Source organism: Zea mays, chromosome 9 (genome assembly GCF_902167145.1).
Source record: "Zea mays cultivar B73 chromosome 9, Zm-B73-REFERENCE-NAM-5.0, whole genome shotgun sequence".
Classification (NCBI taxonomy): domain Eukaryota; kingdom Viridiplantae; phylum Streptophyta; class Magnoliopsida; order Poales; family Poaceae; genus Zea; species Zea mays.
The window spans coordinates 120604705-120632134 of NC_050104.1; the positions used below are offsets into that span (position 1 = coordinate 120604705).

The 27430-nt window shown below is 45.4% G+C and overlaps 2 protein-coding genes and 1 pseudogene across 2 annotated transcripts; 2 read left to right on the forward strand and 1 right to left on the reverse strand.

Annotated features, from left to right (window-relative positions):
• Positions 1-4516: 4516 nt before the first annotated feature.
• LOC111590517 (allene oxide synthase 1, chloroplastic-like) lies at positions 4517-5841 on the forward strand. Its single transcript, XM_023301277.2, has 2 exons — positions 4517-5017; positions 5197-5841. The coding sequence occupies exons 1-2, from the start codon at positions 4517-4519 to the stop codon at positions 5269-5271; spliced, it is 576 nt and encodes a 191-aa protein (XP_023157045.1). The 3' UTR covers positions 5272-5841.
• A 68-nt stretch (positions 5842-5909) lies between these two features.
• LOC103638927 (UDP-galactose/UDP-glucose transporter 7) lies at positions 5910-9480 on the forward strand. Its single transcript, XM_023301279.2, has 10 exons — positions 5910-5949; positions 6808-6903; positions 7138-7228; positions 7317-7386; positions 7465-7567; positions 7676-7824; positions 8315-8425; positions 8543-8701; positions 8927-9070; positions 9180-9480. Exons 4-10 carry the CDS (start codon positions 7372-7374, stop codon positions 9345-9347), a joined length of 849 nt encoding a protein of 282 aa, XP_023157047.1. The 5' UTR covers positions 5910-5949; positions 6808-6903; positions 7138-7228; positions 7317-7371; the 3' UTR covers positions 9348-9480.
• A 138-nt stretch (positions 9481-9618) lies between these two features.
• Positions 9619-10509, reverse strand: LOC103640232 (homeobox-leucine zipper protein HOX1-like; annotated as a pseudogene).
• Positions 10510-27430: the final 16921 nt, after the last annotated feature.

The window sequence follows — 27430 nt, forward strand, 5'->3', positions numbered from 1 at the left end:
TTCTTGCAAACACTTGGAGAAATAATTTTAAATATCTTTCAATAATTGCTCTTGAAAGACTCACTTTGCAACATCTTTAGCACATATGAATTTCCAAATATAATTTTGATATCTTTAGAATGGTCTTTTTAATATGACTTTGATCAATGTTTTTCCCAACTTGGTGACTACTTGTCAAACTTGTTGCTCTTTGATCCAATTGATAGTATGGTTTTCCATAATAGATCTCTAAATTGAAACGACTTGTTTTTAACTTTTTTGGTTTATGCTATGGCAAAATGAGCCTTGTCCTTCTCAATATCCTTGAGTGTCTTTAATGTCTTTTCTACTATCTTATCAATATTGTCCATCATTATATCATGATACATAAGAACAGATTACTCTCGTTGCTTAGCAACTCTATATGCATTCAAATTTACCTCAAGTCCTCAACGTGTGCTACAACCTCTTGCCCATATACTAAGGAGTTACTTTAGTATCACCATGACTAGACACAAGATTGGAGCCAATTGCTATTACTTCCGAAGATTAGAGTCTAGAGAGAATATATATATATATATATATATATATATATATATATATATATATATATATATATATATATATATATATATATATATATATATATATATATATATATATATATATATATATATATATATAGTATATGTATTTAGAGCCCTAGGCTCTATTTAACTATAGGAAGCCCCGACCACGTACCGACCAGGTGCGCGACCGCACCGGACCCTTTTTGGCTTATTGTACCTAACTGCTTACGCCAAAATATAATACGAGTTATGCTGATGTGTGTATCAGTTTATGCAAATATAGTCTGCGCATATTACGTGCATCGGGCCCACGATCCGGCCCACGCCACCACTATAAAAACACCCCCACGCCGCCAGGAATTAGGTTTTAGCGGCGGCGGCGGTTCTCTAGGGCGTGCGAGCGGCGATGATCCTGGGGCCAGCAGCGGTGTCACCTCGAGGCAGGCGACCGACGGCGGCGCTCCACCAGAAACGAGCGACAACGACGCTCTGAGGCAGGCGAGCAAGCGGTGACGACGCTCTTGAAGCGGACGGACGACGGCAGCGCACCCTAGGCCCGGTGACAACGGCGGTTGTCCCGTCCGTCTCTGCGATGGCCACCGCCACCGCCGCTCCAGCATCTGTGGCGCGACGACGGATCTGGGGACACGCTCGCGACGGCGGATCCCTGAGGCGCGACGGCGGATCTGGGGACACGCTCGCGATGGCGGATTCCTGTGGCGCGACGGCGAATCTAGGGACACGCTGCGGCATCGGATCCCGAGGGCACGCACGCGGCGGCGGCCCCATGAGGTGCGCACGACGGCGATGTGCCAGCGGTCGCGACGGCGGATTTCCCTAGGCGCTAGCGACGACGGCATCCTCCCCTAGGCACGAAGTGGTGGCGCATCCCAGATGCGAGGCGCTGGTTCCGCAGGACGGCGATCCTATTTTTATGCTATTTTGTATACATATTTATGCCAATGTCAATAGGATTTTATGACCTATATTTCAGTTCATGGATCCGCTTCCATCTATTTGTCTGTTTCTGATATTTCTATTCATTTACGCTAAAATTTATACTCATTTACGCTATTTTGGTTCACGATTTACACTTAAATCCGCTCGAGCCAGAACCCGTCATTTACGCTGTTTTGGTTCACGATTTACACTTAAATCCGCTCGAGCCAGAACCCGCGCACGATTTTTACGCCGTAATTTGTCCCCATTTGCCGTTACGAAATCAATCGATGATTTACGCTAAAATTCATACTCATTTACGCTGTTTTGGTTCACGTTTTATGCCGAAATCCGCCCGAGACAGCGCCTGTGGCGATTTTCATGCCGTAATTCGAGACCCATTTGTCGTTACGGAACAGATCGATGATTTACGATAAAATTTGTACTCATTTACGCTGTTTTGGTTCACGTTTTACGCTAGAATCCACCCGATCCAGAACCCGCGCACGATCGGGTGCACACGATTTTTACGCCGTAATTTTAGGCTCCGTTTGCTGTTACAAAACAGATTTTGGAATTACGCTAAATTTCGTACTCATTTACGCTGTTTTAGATCACATTTTACGCTGGAATCCGCCCGAGCCAGAACCCGCGCACGATCGGCTGCATGCGATTTTTACGCCGTAATTTTAGGCCTCGTTTGCTGTTACAAAACAGATATAAGATTTACGCTAAATTTCGTACTCATTTACGCTGTTTTAGGTCACGTTTTACGCTGCAATCCGCTCGAGCCAGAACCAGAACCAGAACCAGCTCGAGCGCGCGTAGATATACCTGACTGGGGCTTCCCATACTAATGGAAGCCCAGGGCTCCAATTACCATCCCTATATATATATATATATATATATATATATATATATATATATATATATATATATTACTTATTAAGGCTGTAATAGTAGTCGGCCATTTCGCGTTCTGCCATTCCCTGTTTTACCCATTCTGTGTTCTGTCTTTCCGATTCTCATTCCCCTTCCCCGCAAAGCCCATTCCCATTCCCCCGTACAGCCGACACCTAGCTAAAATTAACAAAATACACATGGCTCCAAAGGGACTCGAACCCACAACCTCTCAAGCAAATGCTAGCGGTAGCTAGCACTACACCACATGTGTGTTTATGTCTACATTTATAACAGAAAACACATCTACTATATCTCTTCTCAAGCCCACCTGCTACCCTTGCACAATGCGTAGTAGTAGATAAGTATCACCGAGATTCTTAATTATATTTTTGGATGAAGGGAGTAATATTTAAAGAAGAGCCTTGCATGCAATTTCTTTTGTTTGAATAATGTTTTTAACTTAAATTCTTTTTTTTGCATGCGTGACATTTATTCTTCGTAATATTTTTTTCCATGGATCTGACTTGTGAGTCATTTTTATAAACCAACACCAAACATGAATTCATGTTTCTTACTTGAAAACCCCGAACAAACACCATCAGCAAGAGTCACTCGCGTTAGGGTCGCTCATCGACGACAAGAAGAAACTTGACGACTGCCAGTTCGACCTCTAGAAACAGTCCGACGTGGTCGCATGTGCCGCTATGTACGACAAGCTCCGGCGCAGCTGCCGCTTGGACGCGGTGCAGAGCGGCTGCTCCGCGTTATCCATCGTCAAGCAGGGGGACCTCATGGTCGTCGCCAACGTCGGCGACTTTCGGGTTGTTCTGGGCACTGCATTCGACGACGACGCCATCACGTTGTCCAGCTCATCGTTCACCTGAAGCCCAACCAGCCACGTAAGTCGCTACTGACTAGGCATGAATTCTTGTGCACTGAGACGATAGCCGTTGCTGACGTTGTATGAGTATCCTCGAACACGATGCATGTAGAGTAGTAGCGCATTCGGTAGTGCAACGACCAGGGGTACTACCTTGCTGATGAGCCCGGGGTGCACTTCGTTTTACAGCCCAGCCAAGAGTCATCAGTACTCGGTATGTCGCGCGCGTTCGACGATTACTATATCGAGGACTATGGCGTCATCTTGGCGCCAGAGGTGACGCAGGGGAGGACCGACAAAAATGACCAGTTCGTCATCCTCGCCACCGTTGGGGTAGCTTTTGTGTCGACTTGCCTTTAATTCTCTTCGCAAACACACACTTGCATTTTTGTTTAAGCAAAAGTGTATGGTGGTACGTGTCTGATGACTAACGATGTACGAGAAAATTTCTTCCGGTATGTGTGGAACGTGCTCTCCAATAATGAGACCATACAAATCGTAACATATATCGAAGTCTGCATGATACTGATGGTTGCAATGTAGTGGTGAAACAGATAGACTATAAATAACAAAATTTATGTATGACCAGAATCATAAATTGGTTATGAAACATTTTCTCATAACGATATAACATACATTTTGTATATAAGTTATCGTAGTATACTGGTATTATATATTCCCGTTGCAACGCACGGGCATTCAGCTAGTATTTCAAATAAGACGAGTGATCAAAGTTTTTTTAAAAAAAGTCAACATCGTCGTATATTTGAAAACGGAGGGAGTGGTAGTTAATGGTAAAACAAATAATTAGCTTGTCAAGAGACCACTCATTGAACAAATGTTTTCACAATGATTTCTTACATCTACAATATGTATAAGTGACAATTTGTATTAATAACAAACGATGTATCTTTTAATCTCTACTACTCTATATGTGTGGAGTGTAGGCGTCCACACATCGCGTTCTGCCATCGCTCCCCGCCCCGCAATCCCCGCCCGCAATCCGCTGGAAGGTGCTCGCCGATGGAAGGTCCCGCCCCGCAGCGGAGAATGGAAGGTCCTCACGCCCGCACGCCCGCTGGAAGGTCCGGGAAGAAGCCCAAACCGACACCCAAGCAGGCCAAACCGGCCAGGTGGGGATGAAGAAGAAGGGGGAGACCGAGAGGGTGGAGCTCGTTGTGGACGACGTGTGCACCGAGGAGCCCAACGAGGAGGAGCGCGTCTCCGACCGGAAGCAGATCAACAGATGGCCACGGCGACCTACCTCTCCTCCTCCTTCTCCTCCCCGCTGCCGCCGTCATCACGCGCCCGCCTGTGGCGGCAGACGACCAGGGCGGCCGCGTCGGCCGCGACGGACCGCCCGCGCGAGGTGTTGTCCCCGAAGCGCCGGCTCCCGCTGCGGAAGGTGTCGGGTGACTACGGCCCACCGGTGCTGGGCGCGGTCCGCGACCGGTTCGAGTACTTCTACGGGCCGGGTGGCTGCGACGGCTTCTTCGCCTCCCGCGTGCGCGCGCACGGCTCCACCGTTGTGCGGCTCAACATGCCGCCGGGCCCCTTCGTGGCGCGCGACCCGCGCATGGTGGCGCTCCTGGACGCCGCCTCCTTCCCGGTGCTCTTCGACACCTCGTTCGTCAAGGAGGAGCGCGTCTCCGACCGGAAGCGCTCCGCCATGGCTGAGGAGATCCACCAGAACCAGGATGAGGAGGAGGAGGTTGTGGCGGTGTCTTCCGGGAAGAAGACCAAACTGGTAATTTGATTTATTGCATGGAAATACCATACAACCTTCCATCTTCAATAAGTCATCCATACCAAAAAATATCTTTCGTACATAATAGAGACATGAGTGAAGGTTAGAAATATATAAGCATATTTACACAATCATGAATTTCTGTTCCCACTAACCTGTTGATGAAATACCCTTTGCAGGAAAGAAGCAAAAGGGTGGCTCTTCAGGAGCTGGATCTGGTTTTCTTGTGCCCCTTCAACTTTCGGATGATTTAGTGAAATTTATCGGCACTGGTGAGAGCATGTTATCATGATCTGATGTCGTGAAGAAAATGTGGTGCTTAATATATAAGCATATTTTCTTTCCCTGTATACCCGCTTTGCTGTTTTTTTTACTATCAATGTGAAATGCTTAGCATATGTTATCACGATCTGAGTCGTTCAAGCTGGAGACTCTTTGTGAACCTTAAGTCTTGTTTTTATGATTGAATATGCATACCATATGATATGCCGTTTTTTATTGTACTTGCATTATGTAATTATTATATGTGGGGTTGTATTTGGAATTTAAGCAATATGAGAACATATAGTAGAACTTTTGGATCCATTGTTATCATGAAATAGTATGAAGAAATTGTTACACAGTGAATGTACTACTATCGTTTGATTAGTGTAAATAATTGCTTAATATGAAGGATGCACATGTGCAAATGATTTAGCTCGCTTTTGGTCCTATTCTGATGGCACTACTGTTTTGGTCCTATTCTGATGGCACTACTGTTTTGCTCCTATTCTCTGGAATATTTCCTCTCTATTTCTTGGACTTTGTTTATTTGAGTTTCTCACTTTGAACACAGGGTGACATTGTTTGTCCATGTTTTTCAGGATACGTGGATTTGATCCACCACCAGCTCGAGTTTTTGTTTGGCATGCCCTAGAGTTGGATGCATTCAAGTATTGTAATATCCTTCTTTTTTTGGTTATTTCCTTGCATAAATATCATTTTGCGATGATGTTTTGTTAAAATACTACTGATTGCCATTACACCGATAAGCCTAACTAGGGGATGACTTGATAACCTTGCTTACCAATATTGTTATTGTTTGATTAGTGCAAATAGTTGCTTCATATGGAGGATGCACAGGTGCAAACAATCTTGATAAGAATGGTAAACTAGACTGGTATGCCAGACATGTCTACTATTTTTCCCATGCTGTTAGTCACCTGTTTGAGTGATGGTGAACCTTACAATGACACCTGACAGAACTATCTCAATCAGTGTGCCCCTATGATATAGATAGAGGCTTCAACTTACTCTCTGGAGTAGTCTAAAAACAAATTTGGACTTCTGCGACACTTAGCGCAAAAATCAGTTTCAAATTGCAACTAGCTTGCTATTTGTTTTGCTCTGTTAGTTATATACCTTATTGACTTTGAGTCGATGTTGACTTGTGAATTTATTATACTATATGTTCTTTGGATTTAGGAATTGCTTAGGGCTCTATGGAATGCCTCCTTTCGTGATACATAGCTCACTAGCTTAGTTTCAGAACAGTGGAAAGACATAGGGTGGCATGGCGTCAACCCAACGGGTGATTTTAGGTTAATTCGAGTTATTTGCCTCCCTTTGCTCTATTTTAGGTCTTTGTTATTTACCCGAAGGGTGCTAGAATATATACCTGCAATAAACCGCAGGTTGTTTCAGCACATAGACTAAAGCAATGCATCCATCATTTCTTTCTCCCCGCCCATTCTTCTGGTGATTAATGCTTATTAGTTAATCCTGATTTAAATTATTCTGCACTATTACAGTGGCTTGAAGAATACTATCATGGTGCTATCTTTATCATTCCAAGCTGGATTAGATGGTGAGCAAAACTTTACAGTGGTCTGAAGATAACTATTAAGGTACTATCTTTGTCATTCCAAATTATATTAGTTGGTAAGCAAAATTAGAATATTTCGGAATTGCTTCTTAACTTCTTTACTATTATTTATCTCATTTATACTTAACATCACAAACTTAACTTTCTGTTTTCACTATATATAATTTACACTATATATTAGATCTAACAGATAATACCTAAAAGCATCCACTATTGAGTGTCCACTATGTAATTTACACTATATAATTTGCAACAGGAGAATTGATCTAACAGATAATACCAAAGATAGACTCGTTGTAAGGAACTTCAAAGTCTGGGACCTCAGTAAATGTACATTAATTCTCCAGGTCTGTTTGTTGCACTATGTGTTTCAGGCACTTGTTATATTCTATTAGCCTTCATATAACACATAATAAATTGATCAACATTCAACAGGCATCACTGGTTAAGGATCCAGCTGTGTCAGTTAATCGCATAATATGGAGTCCTGATGGAACCTTGTTTGGTAAGATGAGATGATTTAATCAGTGTTTTTGGTGTCCTTTTGATGGCTTCAATTCTGATGTATTTATTATTTTAATAGGTGTTGCTTATTCAAGGCATATTGTATAAATTTATTCCTATAATGGTGGCGACGATATTAGACAACACTTGGAGGTTTGACTGCATGTTTATTAATTCTTTCAGTATGTTCACTCCATGACCCTCCTCACTTTACATGTATTGCTGAGCATCACGGCCGGGAAAGTATTGCATGCTTCTATGTTTGACTAAATCTGATTGTTTTGTTCCAGTGTCAATTTTCTACAATGCAAATGTGGGATTTGCTCTAGCAAGCTTGAAAGGGGTTAACATCCCAATGTATATTGCAATCAAAAGGATCACTCCCCTTGCTGTGTTGGTGGCTGGGTGCATGCGGGGAAAGGGGAAGCCACCGACACAGGTCTTTACTCTATTTTGCACTTCCTTTAACATACAATGCATTTATTACTTAAACTATACAACCCTCACTGTCTCTAATTGATGCTTGCAAAATCTGTCAAGCTTCTCCCAGTTCAACTATTCAGTCATGAAATCAGATAAGTGTGGATATAGCTTATCAAGGTTTATGAGAATTCTAGCCTTACTGGGTAGTGTAAATCCTACTTCTCAACATTCATGTCAATAGATCTTAATATTCTAGGTCAATATCAGTGCTTGTCTTCTGGTGGCCATGTTTTCCAGTAAAAATTATGCAAGCGCTTTAGGTATTGCAAAAGGCATTGACAATGTAACTGACGCTCATGATATGCTCTACATTCTTGTTTTGAAATTTCCTCATTTGCAACTTAAAAATCAAACTTTAGGGAAATGCATTGTTTCTTCCTAGGAACTAACATATATTTATTACTATTGTTGTTTACCACATCCTGATCAATTCAAAATTGTTTTAGGTCATTCTTTCAGTTATCTGCACCGCCAATGGTGTCCTCGTTGCAGCACTTGGAGATTTTTCCTTTGACCTATATGGATACTACATGGCTCTAACATCAGTCTTCTTCCAGGTTGTGTTATCTCCTTGTGCTTTGTTCTTACAAATTTATTCTATAACTTTTGAGAGATTTTTTAGGCAAGGTTCTTTATCTTTGTAATTGACAGCTGAATGTGTATGCACTATGCAGACTATGTATTTGATTCTGGTGGAGAAATCAGGTGCCGAGGATGGTCTTTCCTCGGTGGACTTGATGTTTTACAACAGCATATTGTCACTTCCATTTCTGTTTTTCCTCATTATAGCAACAGGAGAATTCCCCCATTCTCTTACAGTATTATCTGCAAAGGTCAGTGATACAAATGCAGTATAATCAAAATTTTACCAGCACATTTAAGCTAGCAATCTCTGTGTGTTCCCTTGTCTCAAAGATAGTTCTCTAGAGTTTCTGAAGCAAATGGTTTAACACTTCGCTGCTATTCATTAACACAATAGTACTCTTAAAGTTTCTGTGTCATTATCTGTTGTATGTCTCTATCCTAACTTGCATTGTCTGGTGACACTTGAACTACAGGCAGCCTCTCTGATGTTCGGTGTCGTTCTCGTTATCTCGCTGATGATGGGAATCGTTCTCAATTTCACTATGTTTTGGTGCACAATTGTGAACTCTGCTCTGACTACAACAATAGTAGGAGTTCTCAAGGGTGTCGGATCAACGGTAAGTTTGCCGACTTATGAAAGATCAGTTTGTCCTTTAATCAGAACCCTTTGATACAATTGAGCTCTAAACTAATAAGTAAATCATGTATCATGTTTTTCATCATCAGACCCTCGGTTTCGATCTGTTGGGAGGTGTCGAAGTACATGCTCTGAATGTTACTGGACTGGTGATCAACACATTTGGTGGCCTATGGTACTCTTATGCGAAGTATAAGCAGAAAAGGAAAACACCACGGAAGATCCAACATGATGTAGAGTCGCATGCCCACAAGTAGCGTCAGATTAACTATAGTTCTACTTCGTTCTTTGATCAGATAATAACTGAGTGTATGTTTAAATCCATTTTTTCTGAACTCTATTCCATCACCGATGAAATGATTATCCCATTCAAATAAGGTACAACTATGTAATACATGGAAACCGTAGCAACGCACGGGCATTCAACTAGTAAGGACAAAAAGACAGATATCTCCAACGCTATTTAGCACTATCTACTTAGCAAGCAGTAGCGGTTAGCAAGCGCATCTCATGCCATGTCGTCAATCGTCATAACCTCCGGGCCGTCGAAGGGAAGGACACGGGGAAAGCGCACCTCCCGCAGGAGGGGTGCGTGGTGAGCGCGGTGGGCGGCGGAATGCGCGCGTGCATGGTGCGGCGCGACGAGCTTGAGCGCGCGCAGCTCCACCACCTCCCGCTGCAGCCGCCGGTTCTCCTCCGCCAGCGTCACGCAGCAGCGCTTCAGCACCTCGCAGTCCACCTCCGATCCGTCTGCTTCAGCTTCGTCCTGAACGATAACGTGATCAGTGTCATGCTACTAACCATGGACGAGTGGGATGGTTTTATATAAAGGGATGGAGTTGCATTGCCAGGTTAATTAATTACCAAATTATCAAGGCGTTATCTCTCGTTTTATTACCTGGCTCTGCGGCTCTGGAACCAGACCTCGACCTGTCGTGTCCTCAGGTTTTCAGCTGCTTCGCCAGCGCCGCCTTCTGCTTCTGATCAAGCAGGGCATGAATGATGAAAAGAGAAACGAGTATTAGATTTCCTTGGGTTGGAGGTCGTTGATCGATATTTTCCGGGATGTGCTTGTGAATCTGAAACTGATTATGAGCGCATCGGTCGGTCGACGACGTACGGGGTTGAGGGTGCTGTGCTCGCTCTCTTCGAGGACGGCGGCCTGTGGTCCTTGGACAGGCGGAGCTTCTTGCGCGACCTGGCGCCGGCGACACAGTCCTCATCGTCGCTGCCGCTGCCGCTGCCTCCGGCCCTACGGGTGTGGTCGGCCTCTGGGCCCACTTCCTCGCCGCTCCTCGCCGGCGCTGCGCGCTTCTCGCTGAGGCTGGAGATGAGCGTGCTGTTTGGCGACGACGCGCCGGGTTCCTCGTCCTCGCTGCAGCTGCCACCCGGCGCCTTCCCGGCAGGGGCGCGGTTCATCACGTCGGTCCCTGGTCCCCCGCGGGAACGGCGTCTCGTGGCTGTGGCACGTTGCCGGCCGCCGCTGCTGCTTCTTCCTCTCCAGAGATGGATCCATCGTCCACTGCCGGAATCGCCGGTTTTGCGCCGAGTGCAGAATGGTCTCTGCATGCATCACTACCGGAATCCAAGGCTTTGCCGAGTGTTGCAATCTTTGCCGAGTGCTTTTTGTCGGGCACTCGACAAAGAAGGCTTTGCCGAGTGCCGCACTCGGCAAAGCTAGCCTCTCGGCAAAGAGGTTCTTTCCCGAGTGCTGGACACTCGGCACAGGACGACACTCGGCAAAGACTAGTTTGCCGAGTGTCAAACACTCGGCAAAAGGGGCTCTCAGCAAAGGGCCGTCAACGGCCGTCCTAAAGTTGACGGCCGTCAGTCTTTGCCGAGAGCCAGCGGCTGGCACTCGGCAAAGAGGATTCTTTGCCGAGTGTCACAAATCTAGCACTCGGCAAAGAGCCCTTTGCCGAGAGTCTTATCCAGACACTCGGCAAAGTATATTTTTATTTTTTTGATTTTGTCTCCCAAACTTTTTGTGGTATGTTCCTACACTATGTAGACCTACATGTATCATTTATGGACAATTATAACATAGTTTTCAATCCTTAGTAGGTTTAGTTTGTTTTTTTGAAATTCTTCGGAAAATTCAAATTTGAACTGCAGGTCACTCGAAACTTGGAAAACCGTGCATGAAAAAATGATATTCATGTTACTTAGCATAAGTTACGACCGATTTCAGATGCGTACCGGAAACTTCGAGCAACATGCTCACTAAACATGGCCGTGAACTTGGCATCCACGTGTTTAAAAATTGTATAAAACACAAACAAAGTCAGAAAATCATGAAACTTGTCCCCGTGTCATGATATCATATGTATAGGCTGTGATAAAATTTTTAGAATGTTTGGAGAAAGTTGTGAGACACTATGTGTAGAAACCTAAGAGATCCACATTGAAACTCTATGATTTCATGTGTAGTCCTCTTAGGTTTCTACACATAGTGTCTCACAACGTTCTTCAAATACTCTAAAATTTAGAAATAAATGCAAAATCGAGGCTTCCATTGCAGAGGCTTCCATTCTAGAGGAGGTCTCAAACTTCACAACAACTTATTATGGTGACAAACTGCCGAGCGTGCATAATCCACCCCCTCGTTACAATGATGGCGACAATGAATCGAACCTTAGCATATTTCGAGGCCAACTCGGAAGCGCAAGTGGCTCGACCACGAAGACCCTGGCACATGAAGAGTGGCGACATATCATGCTATACGTATTGACCAACCTTGAAGAGGTGACGCCATACATGGAACAATTTCTTCATGAATTCTGGCGTCGATCAAGGGACCCCACTCCACTGGAATATGACGCTCTTCTTAGAAAGGGTGCGAGAAATGTGTTGCCCGATTTCATTTCCTGGTTCAAACGTAAGGTACATGCTTAGTTTGTAAAAGAGATACGCCTTTGAACTCAATTTAGCGTCTTTTAACTTGCGAATACTTGCAGGGCCAAAGAGATCCGTCTATGAGTGCCGAGTTGAGACAAGTAGCCAACGGCTTTGCTTATAGGGTCAAGAAATATTCTGGGTATGACGTCAATGGATACCGTTTTCGCACAACACACTACGACCAAAGTCGGCCCAATCGGAAAACAACGTGTTCTGGAGTCTTTACGCCGGGGCTTGACAATGTCGATTATTTTGGACGAATTGAAGAATTATATGAGCTCAATTTTTATGGTTCCAAACCTCTTACTCCAGTGATATTCAAATGTCATTGGTTTGACCCTCAAGTGACGAGACGGACACATTCTAATCTTGGGATAGTCGAAATTCGACAAGATTCCACCTTAGCAGGAGACGATGTCTATATCGTGGCCCAACAGGCCACACAAGTGTATTATCTCCCATATGCGTGTCAAACGAAAGAACATCTTAAGGGTTGGGATGTTGTGTATAAGGTATCGCCGCATGGGAGGTTACCTGTTCCTAACGATGAAGATTACAACTTAGACCCGGACACATATGATGGAGAGTTCTTCCAAGAAGATGGGCTAGAAGGGCGATTTGAGATAGACTTAACAGAAGCTATCGGAATGGACGTAGATATTGAAATGGTTGTTGATGAGGAGGATGATGAGGTGCAAAATGATAATGACTTAGTAATCCTTGAAGGCAATGATGAGGTTGCGTCTTCCGATGGTGTTGAGATTGAAATGCTTGATAGTGATGATGAGAGTTTTGATCCGGCTAACCCCGACACATATGAAGATTATTTTTAATCGATGTAATGCTATATGACTTTTTATTTCGCACCTGTTTTTAAATACATCTTTTTATATGTGCTTATTTGTTTACTCTTAATTGCAGGTTGTTGGACAAATATGGTGGGCGGTTTCCTGAGGAGGAGGAGGGGGAGGAGGAGTAGGACGGCGGACGATGCAGAGCAGGCAGCGCAGCAGCACGAGGCAGAGCAGGCAGCGCAGCAGCAGGCGGCGCCTCAGGACGACGACGACCAGCAGCAGGACGACGACGACCAGCAGCAGGACGCCTCAGGTTCAGGCGGCTCTAGTTCGAGGAGCATCTACCTGCGAGGCCCCGCGAGTCTCCCGCCGCGTCCCATACTTCGGGACAGACGACCGTTGATTCGGCCGGAAGGGGAGAGGTATGTAACTTTATGTTCTTCATTCTTGTTCATATTATGTGTTCAAAATCATAATATAAACTAATACTTTTTATTTATCACTTGGACAGGTCTTGGACGGTTTTGGATTATGCTGGGGGTCATCGTCGCCCCCCTAACAACATCCTCGGCCTGCTGTGCAGGGAACACTTCCCTGGACTTGTGGAGTACGCCGGAGTGACGGGCCCAGCCTTCACCTTCGACCACTACGCCGTCGCCCCCGATGCAGTAGACCGGGACGACAGGGAATTCAATAACAAGGCGGAGCGGGTGAAGCAAGAGCTGTGGGTAAGTCTTAGTATAATATAAAATATGTCGCATTCGTTGCAAATTCTTGAAATAATGTATGGATACATCGTTTTTGTATGCAGGATTTCTTCAGATGCGATGCTGGATACGAGGCTAGGGCGGATGTGGTGGCCACCACGTGCTGTAAGAAGCTCGTCGTGGACATGCACTATGAGGCCCGCATCCAGGCCATCATCACCTACCACGGCTCCGTCCTTGGGGAGAAGGTGACCAAACCTCAAGCCCGAACCATGTCGTTGACCAGGGAGCAGTACCTGCAGGTAAAGTCATGCATGTTTGGTACCAGTACTCCATGCATGAATTTTATTTTATCTTCTGATATGCACTTTATGTGTTTACTTTGCAGGTGATTCCACATTGGTGCGCCGCACATCCTCTCTGCTGGGAGCAGATGGTGGATAGGTGGTGTTCGGCTGAGTGGGACGAGGTGCACACAGCTAGCCGGGAACGGCGTTTGCAGATGCAAGGGCCCTCGCACCACCAAGGCAGCCGGAGCCTGGGCCAATATGCCGAAGCATGGGTACGCCACCTTTTTATTTCGATATATAGCACTAAGTTAAATATTATTTCTAACTATCTCGTTGGTTTTCGTTGCAGTCAGCGTCACATGGTGGCAGGCCTTGTTCCACCTTCTCGGCCTATGCTATGGCCCATAAGGGTAAGGCGACGTCCGACGTCACCTACAACCCGGATGACGGGCCCGAGGCCTACACCAACCCCGCCGTCTACAGCCGCCTCCATGACTACACCGCCATGGCGCAGGAGGTCCATGGCCCAGACTATGATCCGAGCACCGAGCCTATCGACCCCGATGTGCTCATGAGGGTCGGAGGAGGCAAGAGACATGGGCGGTACTGGATTGCCGACGGGGCAATCGACTCGTCCTCCACTCCCACTCTGTCTCAGGTGAGAGCAAGGAGCACTGGCTCGAGCCCAGCCATTCGACCTCGGCACGACAGCTCACAGCATCGCATTTCACAACTCGAGGTTAGTGCTTCTGTAACTCGTCCTTCCTTTAGTTATATACCTAGTCTTTGAGTTACTATAACGTTGGCTTGTAATATTACAGACCCAACTAGAAGAGATGGAGGCGAGGATAATGGCGGAGCGGGCGGCGGCTGATCAGAGGATGGCGGAGATGTTCCAGTACATGCAGAGCCTTGGCGCCGCACAGGGCATCGCTCCGCCACCTCCATTGTTCCCCCCAGTTGACCCTACTCTCTTCCACACTCCTGTGAGTACCAAAATTGTAGTTAGATGTTTGTAATGCATCTGGTATAACACATGCTATCTCTTCTTTGTGCAGGGCCAATCTGGGGCGGCATCCAACAACCCTCCGGAAGGGTTCAGCCCAACGCAACCCCGGCCAAACCGCCCACCTCCATGAGTCGTTGTTTTAGACTTCAGAACTTATGTATAATACTTATGTTTCTGTTTGATACTTATGTGAGAGCTTGCGACGTTTGAGACTTATGTTTGTGTTTAATACTTGTGTTGAACACTTATGTTTGTGATGGATATTTATGTTTGTGGTCACGGTTTTATGTTTGTGTTGGCTATTTATGTCTGTGATGATATCTGTGATGTATATATGTGATATATATGTGATATCTTCTGTTTGTGTGGATGGAAAACAAAAATCAAATAAAAAAGGTACATACTGGTCACTTTGCCGAGTGTTACACTCGGCAAAGAGGCTCTTTGCCGAGTGTCTGGGTCAAAACACTCGGCAAAGAGCACAGACCTGGGCACCGGCTTAGGTTCTTTGCCGAGTGTTATGTCGCTGACACTCGGCAAAGAGCCTGACACGGGGACCCTCCCTGGCGGGCTCTTTGCCTAGTGTCCCAAACGGCACTCGGCAAAGAAGGCGGCTTTGCCGAGTGCGACCAGGAGGACACTCGGCAAAGATATCTTCGTTGCCGAGTGTCAACGGTGACACTCGGCAAAGCCGCCGTCTCCGTCAACCGGCGCCGTAACGGTCGCTTTTCTTTGCCGAGTGCTCCCTGACACTCGGCAAAGATCTTCGCCGAGTGCCCGAGAAAAAGTACTCGGCAAAGAAGTCTTTGCCGATGCACTGTTTGCCGAGCCTTCTTTGCCGAGTGTTACACTCGGCGAAGCCTTTGCCGAGTGTTTTTAAGGCTTCGCCGAGTGCTTCCGGCACTCGGCGAAGCTATTGATTCCGGTAGTGCATGCGACGTGAGCAGTGTCTAACTCAGGACTCAGGACAACATCACTCGAGGAATGGCGGTGATGTACATGTACGTACGTCCCTAGAAAACACGCATCCGATCCTGACGCGACATGCATGCAGCATGCGATGGGATTGTCTGCGGCTTAGCCCAAGCCCGAGATGGTGGTTCCCGGACTGCTCCTCGTCTCTCGCACGCATTAACCGCCATCACTTTGAACTCGGTTTATCCTTCTCAACGAAACCGTCTTCTGGTCTCAACTCTCGATCAGTGTGGTCTGGTAGAGAGGAGGAAGGGGAGGGTCTTCCTTCCTTTTAGACAGGACGCACACCGGGGATTGTCTGCGGGGTGGAAGGAGGAAAAGGTCAAGGTATCAGAATATCGGTCTAGTGATGATGAGGTGCTAGCTGGCAGGTGCGTCACCCTCGCCGGCGCAGCCCAATCATCAGCCGGAACTGGCCGTGTCCGTGGGGGTCACGGTGGCGCTGGCGCTTCTTTTGATCCTCGGCCACGGCTCCCGGGATATATGGATCACCGATGCCTCCACCTCCACGATGGCGAGGCCGGACATCGTAGCCGGGTCATCGGTTTCGCTTGGATCCGGGAATCCGGGATCCCGGCACTGCTGCGCGATGCTGTGGCTACTGTTGCTCCATGTCCTTCCTCCACATCTAGACATGGATCGAGAGAGAACACAGAAACTCGGTCTTTGCTCCTGCTGCCCGGCATGCTGCCAAAAGTTCTATATTAGAGACAACCCTATTTTTCCAAAAAAAATTCTATTTCCCAAAAAATAGTTCATTTTTCCTTAAAAATAAAATCTCTTGGGATAACAATAAGCTCGTTGTTGAGCACCAAATTGAGCGCGCGGCGGTCCGCGGTCCGGACAGTCCGCGCCTGTGGGCCGGACGGTCCGCACGTGCGCAGAACAGATTAGGGTTCCGAGTTTTGTGCTACGGTTGTTAGCTAAAATCAGGGGATAAGCTCGGAAATTAGTTTGTAAAGGGTCCAGCCCCCCTCCTCTATAAATAGAGAAGTATACGGCCGATTTGTAATCATCAATCGAATCAATACAACTTCTATTTCGTATTTTATCATAGGAGTAGTTCTAGTCTAGTTTAGGTTTAGCTATCCAATCCCCAAATTCTTCGTCTCTCTTCGGCTCTACGTCGATTAGAGGAGTCTAGGTCGGCCAGCCCGAGCCTAGACACAACCTAGGATCTCTACTCCTCGACGGGGTCCCTCCCGGGAGCGAGATCCAGGCGCCGTCGGCGATCTTCCGCCGTCCCTGCGTACGCGCGGACCGTCTGGCCCCAGGGCGCGGACCGTCCGGCCGTCAGGCAGGAGCCCTAGCCGCGCACCAGGCCGCGGACCGTCCGGCCCAAGGCCGCGGACAGTCCGCCCCTGCGCAGAGAGTACCACCGCGCCTCGCACCAGGCCGCGGACCGTCCGCCCCTGTACAGAGGGCACTGCCACGGTTCTTGTTGAGTGTTTGACGCTCCGAAAGGGCGTCAACACTCGTCAAAGATATTGTCTACCGTACATCCCGGGTTTCTTTCTGAAAGTCAAACAATCAAATTTGGCCTTAATTCGTTCTAGTTTTAGTGATTCGAGTTTAGTGACTGGTTCTTAGTAGAAACTACAAGAAGGAATAGTTCCAGGCAGCAACCAAGGGACGATGTTCCCTTGACTGAAGAACTATCCCTTTCATTAACTGAATGTTAGCACTAGTAGCGGTAGGGTGGGGTGGGCGGCGAGAGCCCCCTACCACCACTCCTGAGTTTATAGAGCTTCGTTGAAGTCTCTACTAAAATTTAAAATGTATATTCAAACAAAAAAACAATGTCTCATGTCCACTAACCAGCGGGGCTCTTGTTAAGTTGTGTCATAAAAATAATAAATATTGTTAATATATATACACACTAATAATTTGAGAATTTGTAAAATAAATTGTACGGGCTAGGATGGACTAGACCAATACATGCCCATTTTAAATCGTGTAGGACCGAATCGCGACACAATTAAATGGATCGTGGTTAGACCCGCCAGACACATCTTATTTGATCATCTATAGTCTAGCACATGTTCACTTATCGTCCCTAATTTCACGAGTGTGGGAAAAAGCGAGAGAAAAATTTCATCTCATCTACCCCACACCAAATACCTCATCGCATGTTGTCTCCGTCTCTCTCCTCACCACATTGTTGTCTCGCATCTCTAGGGTAAAATCCTAGGTGTACCGAGAGGAGCAGACAGATTCGAGCGATCTGTAGAAGCGTGTCATTGCGCGTTCATATCTGCGTCTGCTGGATCCATCGCACCGACAGGGATGACATCACCGCACGCCCAGCTCGCCATTGGTTTAGCTCGATTCAGAGGTGCGCCGACTGCCGGTGTGTGTTGACCGCCTGATCATGTACTAGTTCTCGGTTGTCTTTCTTGGGCACGGTCTGAAAATTTATAGATTTGATTGGTCTTTGAATAAATATCTTATTTAAATAAGATCAATTTATATGATATATATAGAAACGTACTAACGTAGGAACAACTAAATAGTAATGGTATACGTATGTGTAGGAGTCATGGTCACCCGACTTTAGCTGAAAGCCCCAAGAACAGAAGGACAAAATAAGGTCGTGACGTCATCTCGTATAATATTGCCTCTGTCCCAGAAAAGTACAATTAAGTTTTGTTCTTAGTTAAAGTATCTTAGGTTTAATCAGATTTATAAAAATATAATGTTTATCATATCAATAAGTATCCATATATTTGCCGTGAAATCTATTTTTAGAATAGCTTATTTCGAGCCATGTTGTTTTTTATTTTTAAATTGTGTAAATATTGAGATAGTTTCAACTTAGATCAAACGTGAAATTAAGTTAGAAATGCAACAAGATTTGATGATGACTGCAATCTGCCTACTGTTTATTTATGAATAGATCACGACCGAAAAACAACCGACTTGCGATGGCCCAGGTACCATTGGGCTGTAACAAATGGAACGAACATGCCCAACGGGATAGCTCTTTTGTGGACCACCTCTTTTTCTGCTGAATGCCCTTTTGTGGATCACTACTTCTAGGTCAAAATCAAATGGAGCCACGATTGTGCTGTGGCAGAGTTCATCAAAGATGCCCATACTTGGAATTTGGTACCACAAGACTTTGTTGTATGCAATTATTCCGGAAGTAGCACAAGGTAAAGGCCAGTCACCACAAGCTTACACCATTTCTTTTTCATCCTAATTATTAGTAGGACTGAGTCCAAAATCTGACGCGCTTATGCATTGTTTCTTGTATCACGACTACGTCAAAAGAAACTCAGCAGCCATGAAAGCAAGCAGAACTTACGTAAAAGGAAACTGAACATCCAGGTGAACAACAGAACAAGCAGGGAAACTGGGAAAGTGTGACCGATATAACTGCAATTACGTACTCATTTCCTAATATATACGTAGAGGGTAATGAGCTCTAAATTTTGCATTATAAAATTTAAGAATCGATTAGAATTAGGATCAATCTCTATTCCTATTCATATTTTGAAACTAAAACTTATTAAGAACCTTAATTTATTATTATGGATTGTAATGTTGTAAATTTAGAGAAATAAGTGACATGCTCCCTTCATATTTAAATAAATTAAATATTCTAATTCCGAATAAAATAATCATATAGCTCAGATAAATGCCATAGGTAATTATAGCAGTAATAAACAGTAGCAATTCTAAGACATGTAAACATATAAAATAGCTACACAGGTCCATTTCAAAATTAAACATGGCTTGCAGATGAAGAAGGCAGATTAAACAAATAAACATAATTGTTTATCTGAAACTATTGCTCTCAAAATAGCGGGTTGCTGTAATAAACAACCCTCCAACGCTAAAAGGTGATCAGAGATCCTCGACTAACGTGACAGTCCTATCTTACCAAATAAGGGTTTTAGATCAGATGTAATAAGCCTAATAATCAAATATAAATACTGATAGAAAGGAGCTGTGTACTAAATAAATTAACAGAATTTAACACAGGTAAACAGCCTCAACAAAAAGCGATTTAATTAGGCACAAATAATATCAATCCTGAAAATGATAATACACTAAAAACCCAGACTGTCACGTTGTCTCACTACACCGCTATCATCATCGAGCAATCAAATCCGCCCACAAAAGTGCAATCACACCTAAGTATTTAATACTAGCAGATTGCACAAAATTAAACAATAAATAAAGTGAGACAACGAATAACTCACGGCACGTAGATTGTCTACGTGGGAAGACCAGCTCAGCGAACATAAGGTTCTGTCCCAGAAAACCAATTCCGCCGCCCACGTCCGGGCCTGCACGACGGAAGGTTGACGGAGATACTAGAGCCGCTATCGGAGCCGAGGGGGACGTCCACGACACCAGCCCGAGAAGACGAACACCGCGCAGCAGGGAGCCCAGACACCAGGCCACAGTGGACAATAATCAGAACAGACAGAGTACCACACAGGTGCACTGGTGAGACAATGGAGCGCAGGAGAACCTCGCTGCGCACAAGCAGTACCACCTCCACTTTCTTCCACTAGCAAGATGAGCACCAGAACACCAAGAATCGACTGAATCGATTCAAACCGTGACTGGAACTGAGAGGGGAAGAAGAACAGAGAGTTGGCTATTTTCTGCGAGATGCTGAGCAATGAGCCAAACTCTATAGTTATGGAGCCGATCTAGAAGAGGTTGTGCAGGGACGACGTGATCTGCGGGCGAGCCTAAACAACCCGCCGCACAGCAGTGCGCCGCCGCCGCCCTTTCATCTGGCTGCTTACTCGCTCATCCTTTGCACGCGCGGCAGTGGCTGCCCTAATCACCAGCTGGCCGGTGGGCTGGTCGGTCATGGGCTGACCCACCCAGCTGGCATCTCTCTCTTTTTTTTAAATAAAGTGAAAACACAAAACCGGACAGCAATCCCCACCATTTTCACTCTTATTTTTCTGATCAATGTCATTGAGCTCTCGTACTGTTTATATACTACTTTTTGGCAGAGGTACTTGTTAGGTTTGAACCAAAGCCTATCCCAGTGTACTCCAACCCTGCACGAGTAAGTGGAGGACTACGCCTTGATCCACAAACCCTAGTGTGAGAATGAGAGCACCTAGAGGGGGGGTGAATAGGTGATCCTGTAACACTTTAAAACTTAAGCCACAAAACTTGGTTAAACGTTAGCACAGTTAATGCCAAGTGGCTAGAGAGAAGATCTTGCACAATACGATAACCACAAAGAGTTCAACACAGAGAGGACACAGTGGTTTATCCCGTGGTTCGGCCAAGTACAAAACTTGCCTACTCCACGTTGTGGCGTCCCAACGGACGAGAGTTGCACTCAACTCCTCTCAAGTGATCCAATGATCAACTTGAATACCACAGTGTTATGCTTTTCTTTTCTTATCCCGTTCGCGAGGAATTTCCACAACTTGGAGCCTCTCGCCCTTACACTTTTGATGTTCACAAAGAATCACGGAGTAAGGAAGGGAAGCAACACACACAAATCCACAGCAAAATGCGCACACACACGGCCAAGAATCGAGCTCAAAAGACTATCTCAAAGTTCTCACTAGAACGGAGCTCGAATCACTGAGAATGACAAACGAATGCGCAAAGACTGAGTGTGGATGATCAAGAATGCTCTAAGGTTACTTGGTGTACTCCTCCATGCGCCTAGGGGTCCCTTTTATAGCCCCAAGGCAGCTAGGAGCCGTTGAGAGCAATTCTGGAAGGCTGATCTTGCCTTCTGTCATCGGGCGCACCGGACAGTCCGGTGCACACCGGACACTGTCCGGTGCCCGATCTCCTTCCTAAAATGGCACAGCTGACCGTTGCAGATCTGGGAGCCGTTGGCGCACCGCACATGTCCGGTGCACACCGGACAGTCCGGTGCCCCCTTCCGACCGTTGGCCCGGCCACGTGTCGCGCGCAGATTCCGCGACCGACCGTTGGCCCGGCCGACCGTTGGCTCACCGGACAGTCCGGTGCACACCGGACATTCCGGTGAATTTTAGCCGTACGTCGTCGGCGAATTCCCGAGAGCGGCCACTTCACTCGAGCCAGCCTGGCGCACCGGACACTGTCCGGTGCACCACCGGACAGTCCGGTGCCCCAGACCGAAACAGCCTCTTGGCTGTACACAGCCAACTCTTCTCTTTTCTTCTTCTTTCTGTTTCTGATACTTAGACAAGTATATTAGTACACAAAACCAATGTACTAAGACTTAGAAACATACCTTTGCTCTTGATTTGCACTTTGTTCATCTATGGGCATAGATTCACATTTAAGCACTTGTGTTGGCACTCAATCACCAAAATACTTAGAAATGGCCCAAGGGCACATTTCCCTTTCAATCTCCCCCTTTTTGGTGATTTATGCCAACACAACATAAAGCAACTAGAACAAGTGCAATATCACTTCAAATAAAAACTCAAATTTATTTTGATTCAATTTGGCATATATGGATCATCCTTTGCCACCACTTGGTTTGTTTTTGCAAATCAAACACAAAATCCTATCTCTAAGTCAAATCCACTTGTAGAGACATAAAGAGAGGTTTTCCAAAAAAAATTGATTCAAGATTCCAAAAACTCCCCCTTTTTCCCATAATCAACACTTCTCCCCACAAGAGGCCAACTTTTGACAAAAGAGACAATGCAAGAGTTTTGTCAAAACAAAAAGCTCTATTCTACTATTTTCAAAATCTCTCAAATGGTAGCTGATCCATTTATCGCTTTGGCCTTTATTTTCTCCCCCTTTGGCATCAAGCACCAAAACGGGATCAATCTTGGCCCTTTAACCCCATTGCCTCACCAAAATCTTCAATTAAGAGCAAATAGGCAATAAGAGTTAAAAGATGAACTTGGAAAAGTTACTCTTTTCATCGGAGTGCAGTGGAAGTCTTTCATGGTCCAAGTCCACCTTTTCCCTTTCAATCCTCCTTCGAGACTAAATTATCAAACTCGAACACATGGTTAGTCTCAAAGGGTCAAGTTGTAACACATCTCCCCCTAAACATGTGCATCACTTTGCAACGGACTTGTGAGGTCCAGGGAGTGTTTGTACAACTTGAGCACCACAATTAGCAACAAAATGCAGAAAGGAACATGATCATAAGGCATAAACACATGTATGCTAAAATTCAATCCAAGTTCCGCGAATCTAAGACATTCAGCTCACTACGCAACCTGCAAAAGGTCTTCTCATCTAGAGGCTTGGTAAAGATATCGGCTAGCTGGTTCTCGGTGCTAACATGAAACACTTCGATACCTCCCTTTTGCTGGTGGTCTCTCAAAAAGTGATGCCGGATGTCAATGTGCTTTGTGCGGCTGTGCTCAACAGGATTTTCCGCCATGCGGATAGCACTCTCATTATCACATAGGAGTGGGACTTTGCTCAGATTGTAGCCAAAGTCCCTGAGGGTTTGCCTCATCCAAAGTAGTTGCGCGCAACACTGTCCTACGGCAACGTACTCGGCCTCAGCGGTGGATAGGGCAACGGAGGTTTGTTTCTTAGAGTTCCATGACACCAGGGACCTGCCTAAGAATTGGCACGTCCCCGATGTACTTTTCCTATCGACCTTACATCCAGCATAGTCGGAATCTGAGTATCCAACCAAGTCAAAGGTAGACCCCTTTGGATACTAGAGCCCGAAGCAAGGCGTAGCAACCAAATATCTAAGAATTCGCTTCACTGCCACTAAGAGACACTCCTTAGGATCGGATTGAAATCTAGCACACATGCATACGCTAAGCATAATGTCCGGTCTACTAGCACATAAATAAAGTAAAGACCCTATCATTGACCGGTATGCTTTTTGATCAACGGACTTACCTCCTTTGTTGAGGTCGGTGTGTCCGTCGGTCCCCATCAGAGTCTTTGCGGGCTTGGCGTCCTTCATCCCAAACCGCTTTAGCAGATCTTGCGTGTACTTCGTTTGGGAGATGAAGGTGCCATCTTTGAGTTGCTTCACTTGGAACCCAAGGAAGTAGTTCAACTCGCCCATCATTGACATCTCGAATTTATGCGTCATCACCCTGCTAAACTCTTCACAAGACTTTTGGTTAGTAGAACCAAATATTATGTCATCGACATAAATTTGGCACACAAACAAATCACCATCACATGTCTTAGTAAACAGAGTTGGATCGGCTTTCCCAACCTTGAAAGCATTAATAATTAGAAACTCTCTAAGGCATTCATACCATGCTCTTGGGGCTTGCTTAAGTCCATAGAGCGCCTTAGAGAGCTTACACATGTGGTCGGGGTACCGTTCATCCACGAAGCCAGGGGGTTGCTCCACGTACACCTCCTCCTTGATTGGCCCTTGAGGAAAGCGCTCTTCACATCCATTTGGTACAACCTGAAAGAATGGTGAGCGGCATATGCTAGCAAGATACGAATTGATTCTAGCCTAGCCACAGGAGCAAACGTCTCCTCAAAGTCCAAACCTGCGACTTGGGCATAACCTTTTGCCACAAGTCGAGCCTTGTTCCTCGTCACCACCCCGTGCTCGTCCTGTTTGTTGCGGAACACCCACTTGGTTCCCACAACACTTTGCTTGGGACGAGGCACCAGTGTCCAAACTTCATTGCGCTTGAAGTTGTTGAGTTCCTCCTGCATGGCCAATACCCAATCCGGATCTAGCAAGGCCTCCTCTACCCTGAAAGGCTCAATAGAAGAGACAAAGGAGTAATGCTCACAAAAATTAACTAATCGAGATCGAGTAGTTACTCCCTTGCTAATGTCACCCAGAATTTGGTCGACGGGATGATCCCTTTGAATCATCGCTCGAACTTGGGTTGGAGGTGCCGGTTGCGCTTCTTCCTCCATCACGTGAACATCTTGTGCTCCCCCTTGATCACACGCCTCCTTTTGATGAACCTGTTCATCATCTTGAGGTGGGGGATGCACCGTTGTTGAGGAAGAAGGTTGATCTCGTTCATCTTGTTCCTGTGGTCGCACTTCTCCAGTCGCCATGGTTCGTATAGCGGCCGTCGGAACATCTTCTTCATCTACATCATCACAATCAACAACTTGCTCTCTTGGAGAGCCATTAGTCTCATCAAATACAACGTCGCTAGAGACTTCAACCAAACCCGATGATTTGTTGAAGACTCTATACGCCTTTGTATTTGAGTCATAACCTAACAAAAACCCTTCTACAGCTTTGGGAGCAAATTTAGAATTTCTACCCTTCTTCACTAGAATGTAGCACTTGCTCCCAAATACACGAAAATAAGATACATTGGGTTTGTTACCGGTTAGTAGCTCATACGAAGTTTTCCTGAGGAGGCGATGAAGGTAGACCCTGTTGATGGCGTGGCAAGCCGTGTTCACGGCTTCCGACCAGAAACACTCGGGGGTCTTGAATTCTCCAAGCATCGTCCTTGCCATATCGATTAGCGTCCTGTTCTTCCTCTCTACCACACCATTTTGCTGTGGTGTGTAGGGAGCGAAGAACTCGTGCTTGATCCCTTCCTTCTCAAGGAACTCCTCCACTTGAAGGTTCTTGAACTCGGACCCATTGTCGCTCCTTATCTTCTTCACCTTGAGCTCAAACTCATTTTAAGCTCTCCTGAGGAAGCGCTTGAGGGTTCCTTGGGTTTCAGACTTATCCTACAAAAAGAACACCCAAGTGAAGCGGGAAAAGTCATCAACAATAACTAAACCATACTTACTTCCTCCTATGCTTAGATAGGCGACGGGTCCGAAGAGGTCCATATGCAGCAGCTCCAGAGGTCTCGAAGTGGTCATCACATTCTTGCTGTGATGCGCTCCTCCCACTTGTTTACCTGTTTGACAAGCTGCACAAGGTCTATCTTTTTCGAATTGCACGTTAGACAAACCTACCACATGTTCTCCCTTTAGAAGCTTGTGAAGGTTCTTTATCCCTACATGTGCTAAGCGGCAATGCCACAGCCAGCCCATGCTAGTCTTAGCTATCAAGCATGCATCCAGACCGGCCTCCTCTTTTGCAAAATCAACTAAATAAAGTTTGCCGTCTAATACACCCTTAAAAGCTAGTGAACCATCACTTCTTCTAAAGACAGACACATCTACATTTGTAAAAAGACAATTATATCCCATATTGCATAGTTGACTAACGGATAGCAAATTGTAACCAAGAGACTCAACTAAAAACACATTAGAGATGGAGTGCTCATTAGAAATTGCAATTTTACCTAACCCTTTTACCTTGCCTTGATTCCCATCACCGAATATAATTGAATCTTGGGAATCCTTATTCTTGACGTAGGAGGTGAACATCTTCTTCTCCCCCGTCATATGGTTTGTGCATCCGCTGTCAATAATCCAGCTTGAACCCCCGGATGCATAAACCTGCAAGGCAAATTTAGGCTTGGGACTTAGGTACCCAACTCTTGTTGGGTCCTACAAGGTTAGTCACAATTGTCTTAGGGACCCAAATGCAAGTTTTATCACCCTTGCATTTTGCCCCTAATTTCCTAGCAATCACCTTTCTATCCTTTCTACAAATTGCAAAGGAAGCATTCAAAGCATGATATATTGTAGAAGGTTCATTCATTACTTTCCTAGGAGCATGAATAATATTCTTTCTAGGCACATGATGAATAGCACTTCTCATATTTCTACCATGTGTATAGGAAGAACTAGAAGCAAACATGGCATGAGAATCAAAATCATCATAAGCATTATAACTCCTATAAGCATTTCTAGTTTGTCTCCTATCATGGTACATAAAAGCTTGGTTCTTTTTAGCACTACTAGCCATAGGAGCCTTCCCTTTCTCCTTGGCGGAGATAGGAGCCTTATGGCTTGTCAAGTCCTTGGCTTCCCTCTTGTAGCCAAGTCCATCCTTAATTGAGGGGTGTCTACCAATTGTGTAGGCATCCCTTGCAAATTTTAGCTTATCAAAATTACTCTTGCTAGTCTTAAGTTGAGCATTAAGACTAGCCAATTCATCATTAAGTTTGGAAATTGAAACTAGGTGTTCACTACAAGCATCAATGTCAAAATCTTTACACCTATTACAAGTTTCAACAATTTCTTCACAAGAATTAGATTTACTAGCTACTTCTAGTCTAGCATTTAAATCATCATTAAAACTTTTTAACTTAGCAATAGTTTCATGACAAGAAGATAGTTCACTAGAGAGCATTTCATTTCTCTTAACTTCTAGAGCAAGAGATTTCTGAGCTTCTACAAATTTATCATGTTCTTCATACAACAAATCCTCTTGCTTTTCTAAAAGTATATTCCTATCATTCAAGGCATCAATCAATTCATTAATTTTGTCTACCTTGGTTCTATCTAATCCCTTGAATAAGCATGAGTAATCTATCTCATCATCATCACTAGACTCATCCTCACTTGAAGAAGCATAAGTACTAGTATTATGAGTGCTTACTTTCTTTTCCCTTGCCATGAGGCAAGTGTGTCGCTCGTTGGGGAAGAGGGATGACTTGTTGAAGGCAGTGGCGGCGAGTCCTTCATTGTCGGAGTCGGACGAAGAGCAGTCCGAATCCCACTCCTTGCCAAGATGAGCCTCGCCCTTTGCCTTCTTATAGTTCTTCTTTCTCTCCCTCTTGTTCCCTTGATCCTGATCACTATCATTTTCGGGACAGTTAGCAATAAAATGACCAAGCTTACCGCATTTGAAGCATGAGCGCTTCCCCATGGCTTTGGTCTTGCTTGGCTGTCCCT

What these genes read in the sequence shown, in the direction of transcription:
- LOC111590517 (XM_023301277.2), top strand. Translation starts at nt 4,517, where the DNA reads ATGGCCACGGCGACCTACCTCTCCTCCTCCTTCTCCTCCCCGCTGCCG. An exon ending in CCGGGAAGAAGACCAAACTG is followed by an intron (nt 5,018 to 5,196) that starts GTAATTTGATTT and finishes TACCCTTTGCAG; the next exon opens with GAAAGAAGCAAAAGGGTGGC.
- LOC103638927 (XM_023301279.2), top strand. An exon ending in AGGGGAAGCCACCGACACAG is followed by an intron (nt 7,825 to 8,314) that starts GTCTTTACTCTA and finishes AAATTGTTTTAG; the next exon opens with GTCATTCTTTCAGTTATCTG. An exon ending in TAACATCAGTCTTCTTCCAG is followed by an intron (nt 8,426 to 8,542) that starts GTTGTGTTATCT and finishes TGCACTATGCAG; the next exon opens with ACTATGTATTTGATTCTGGT.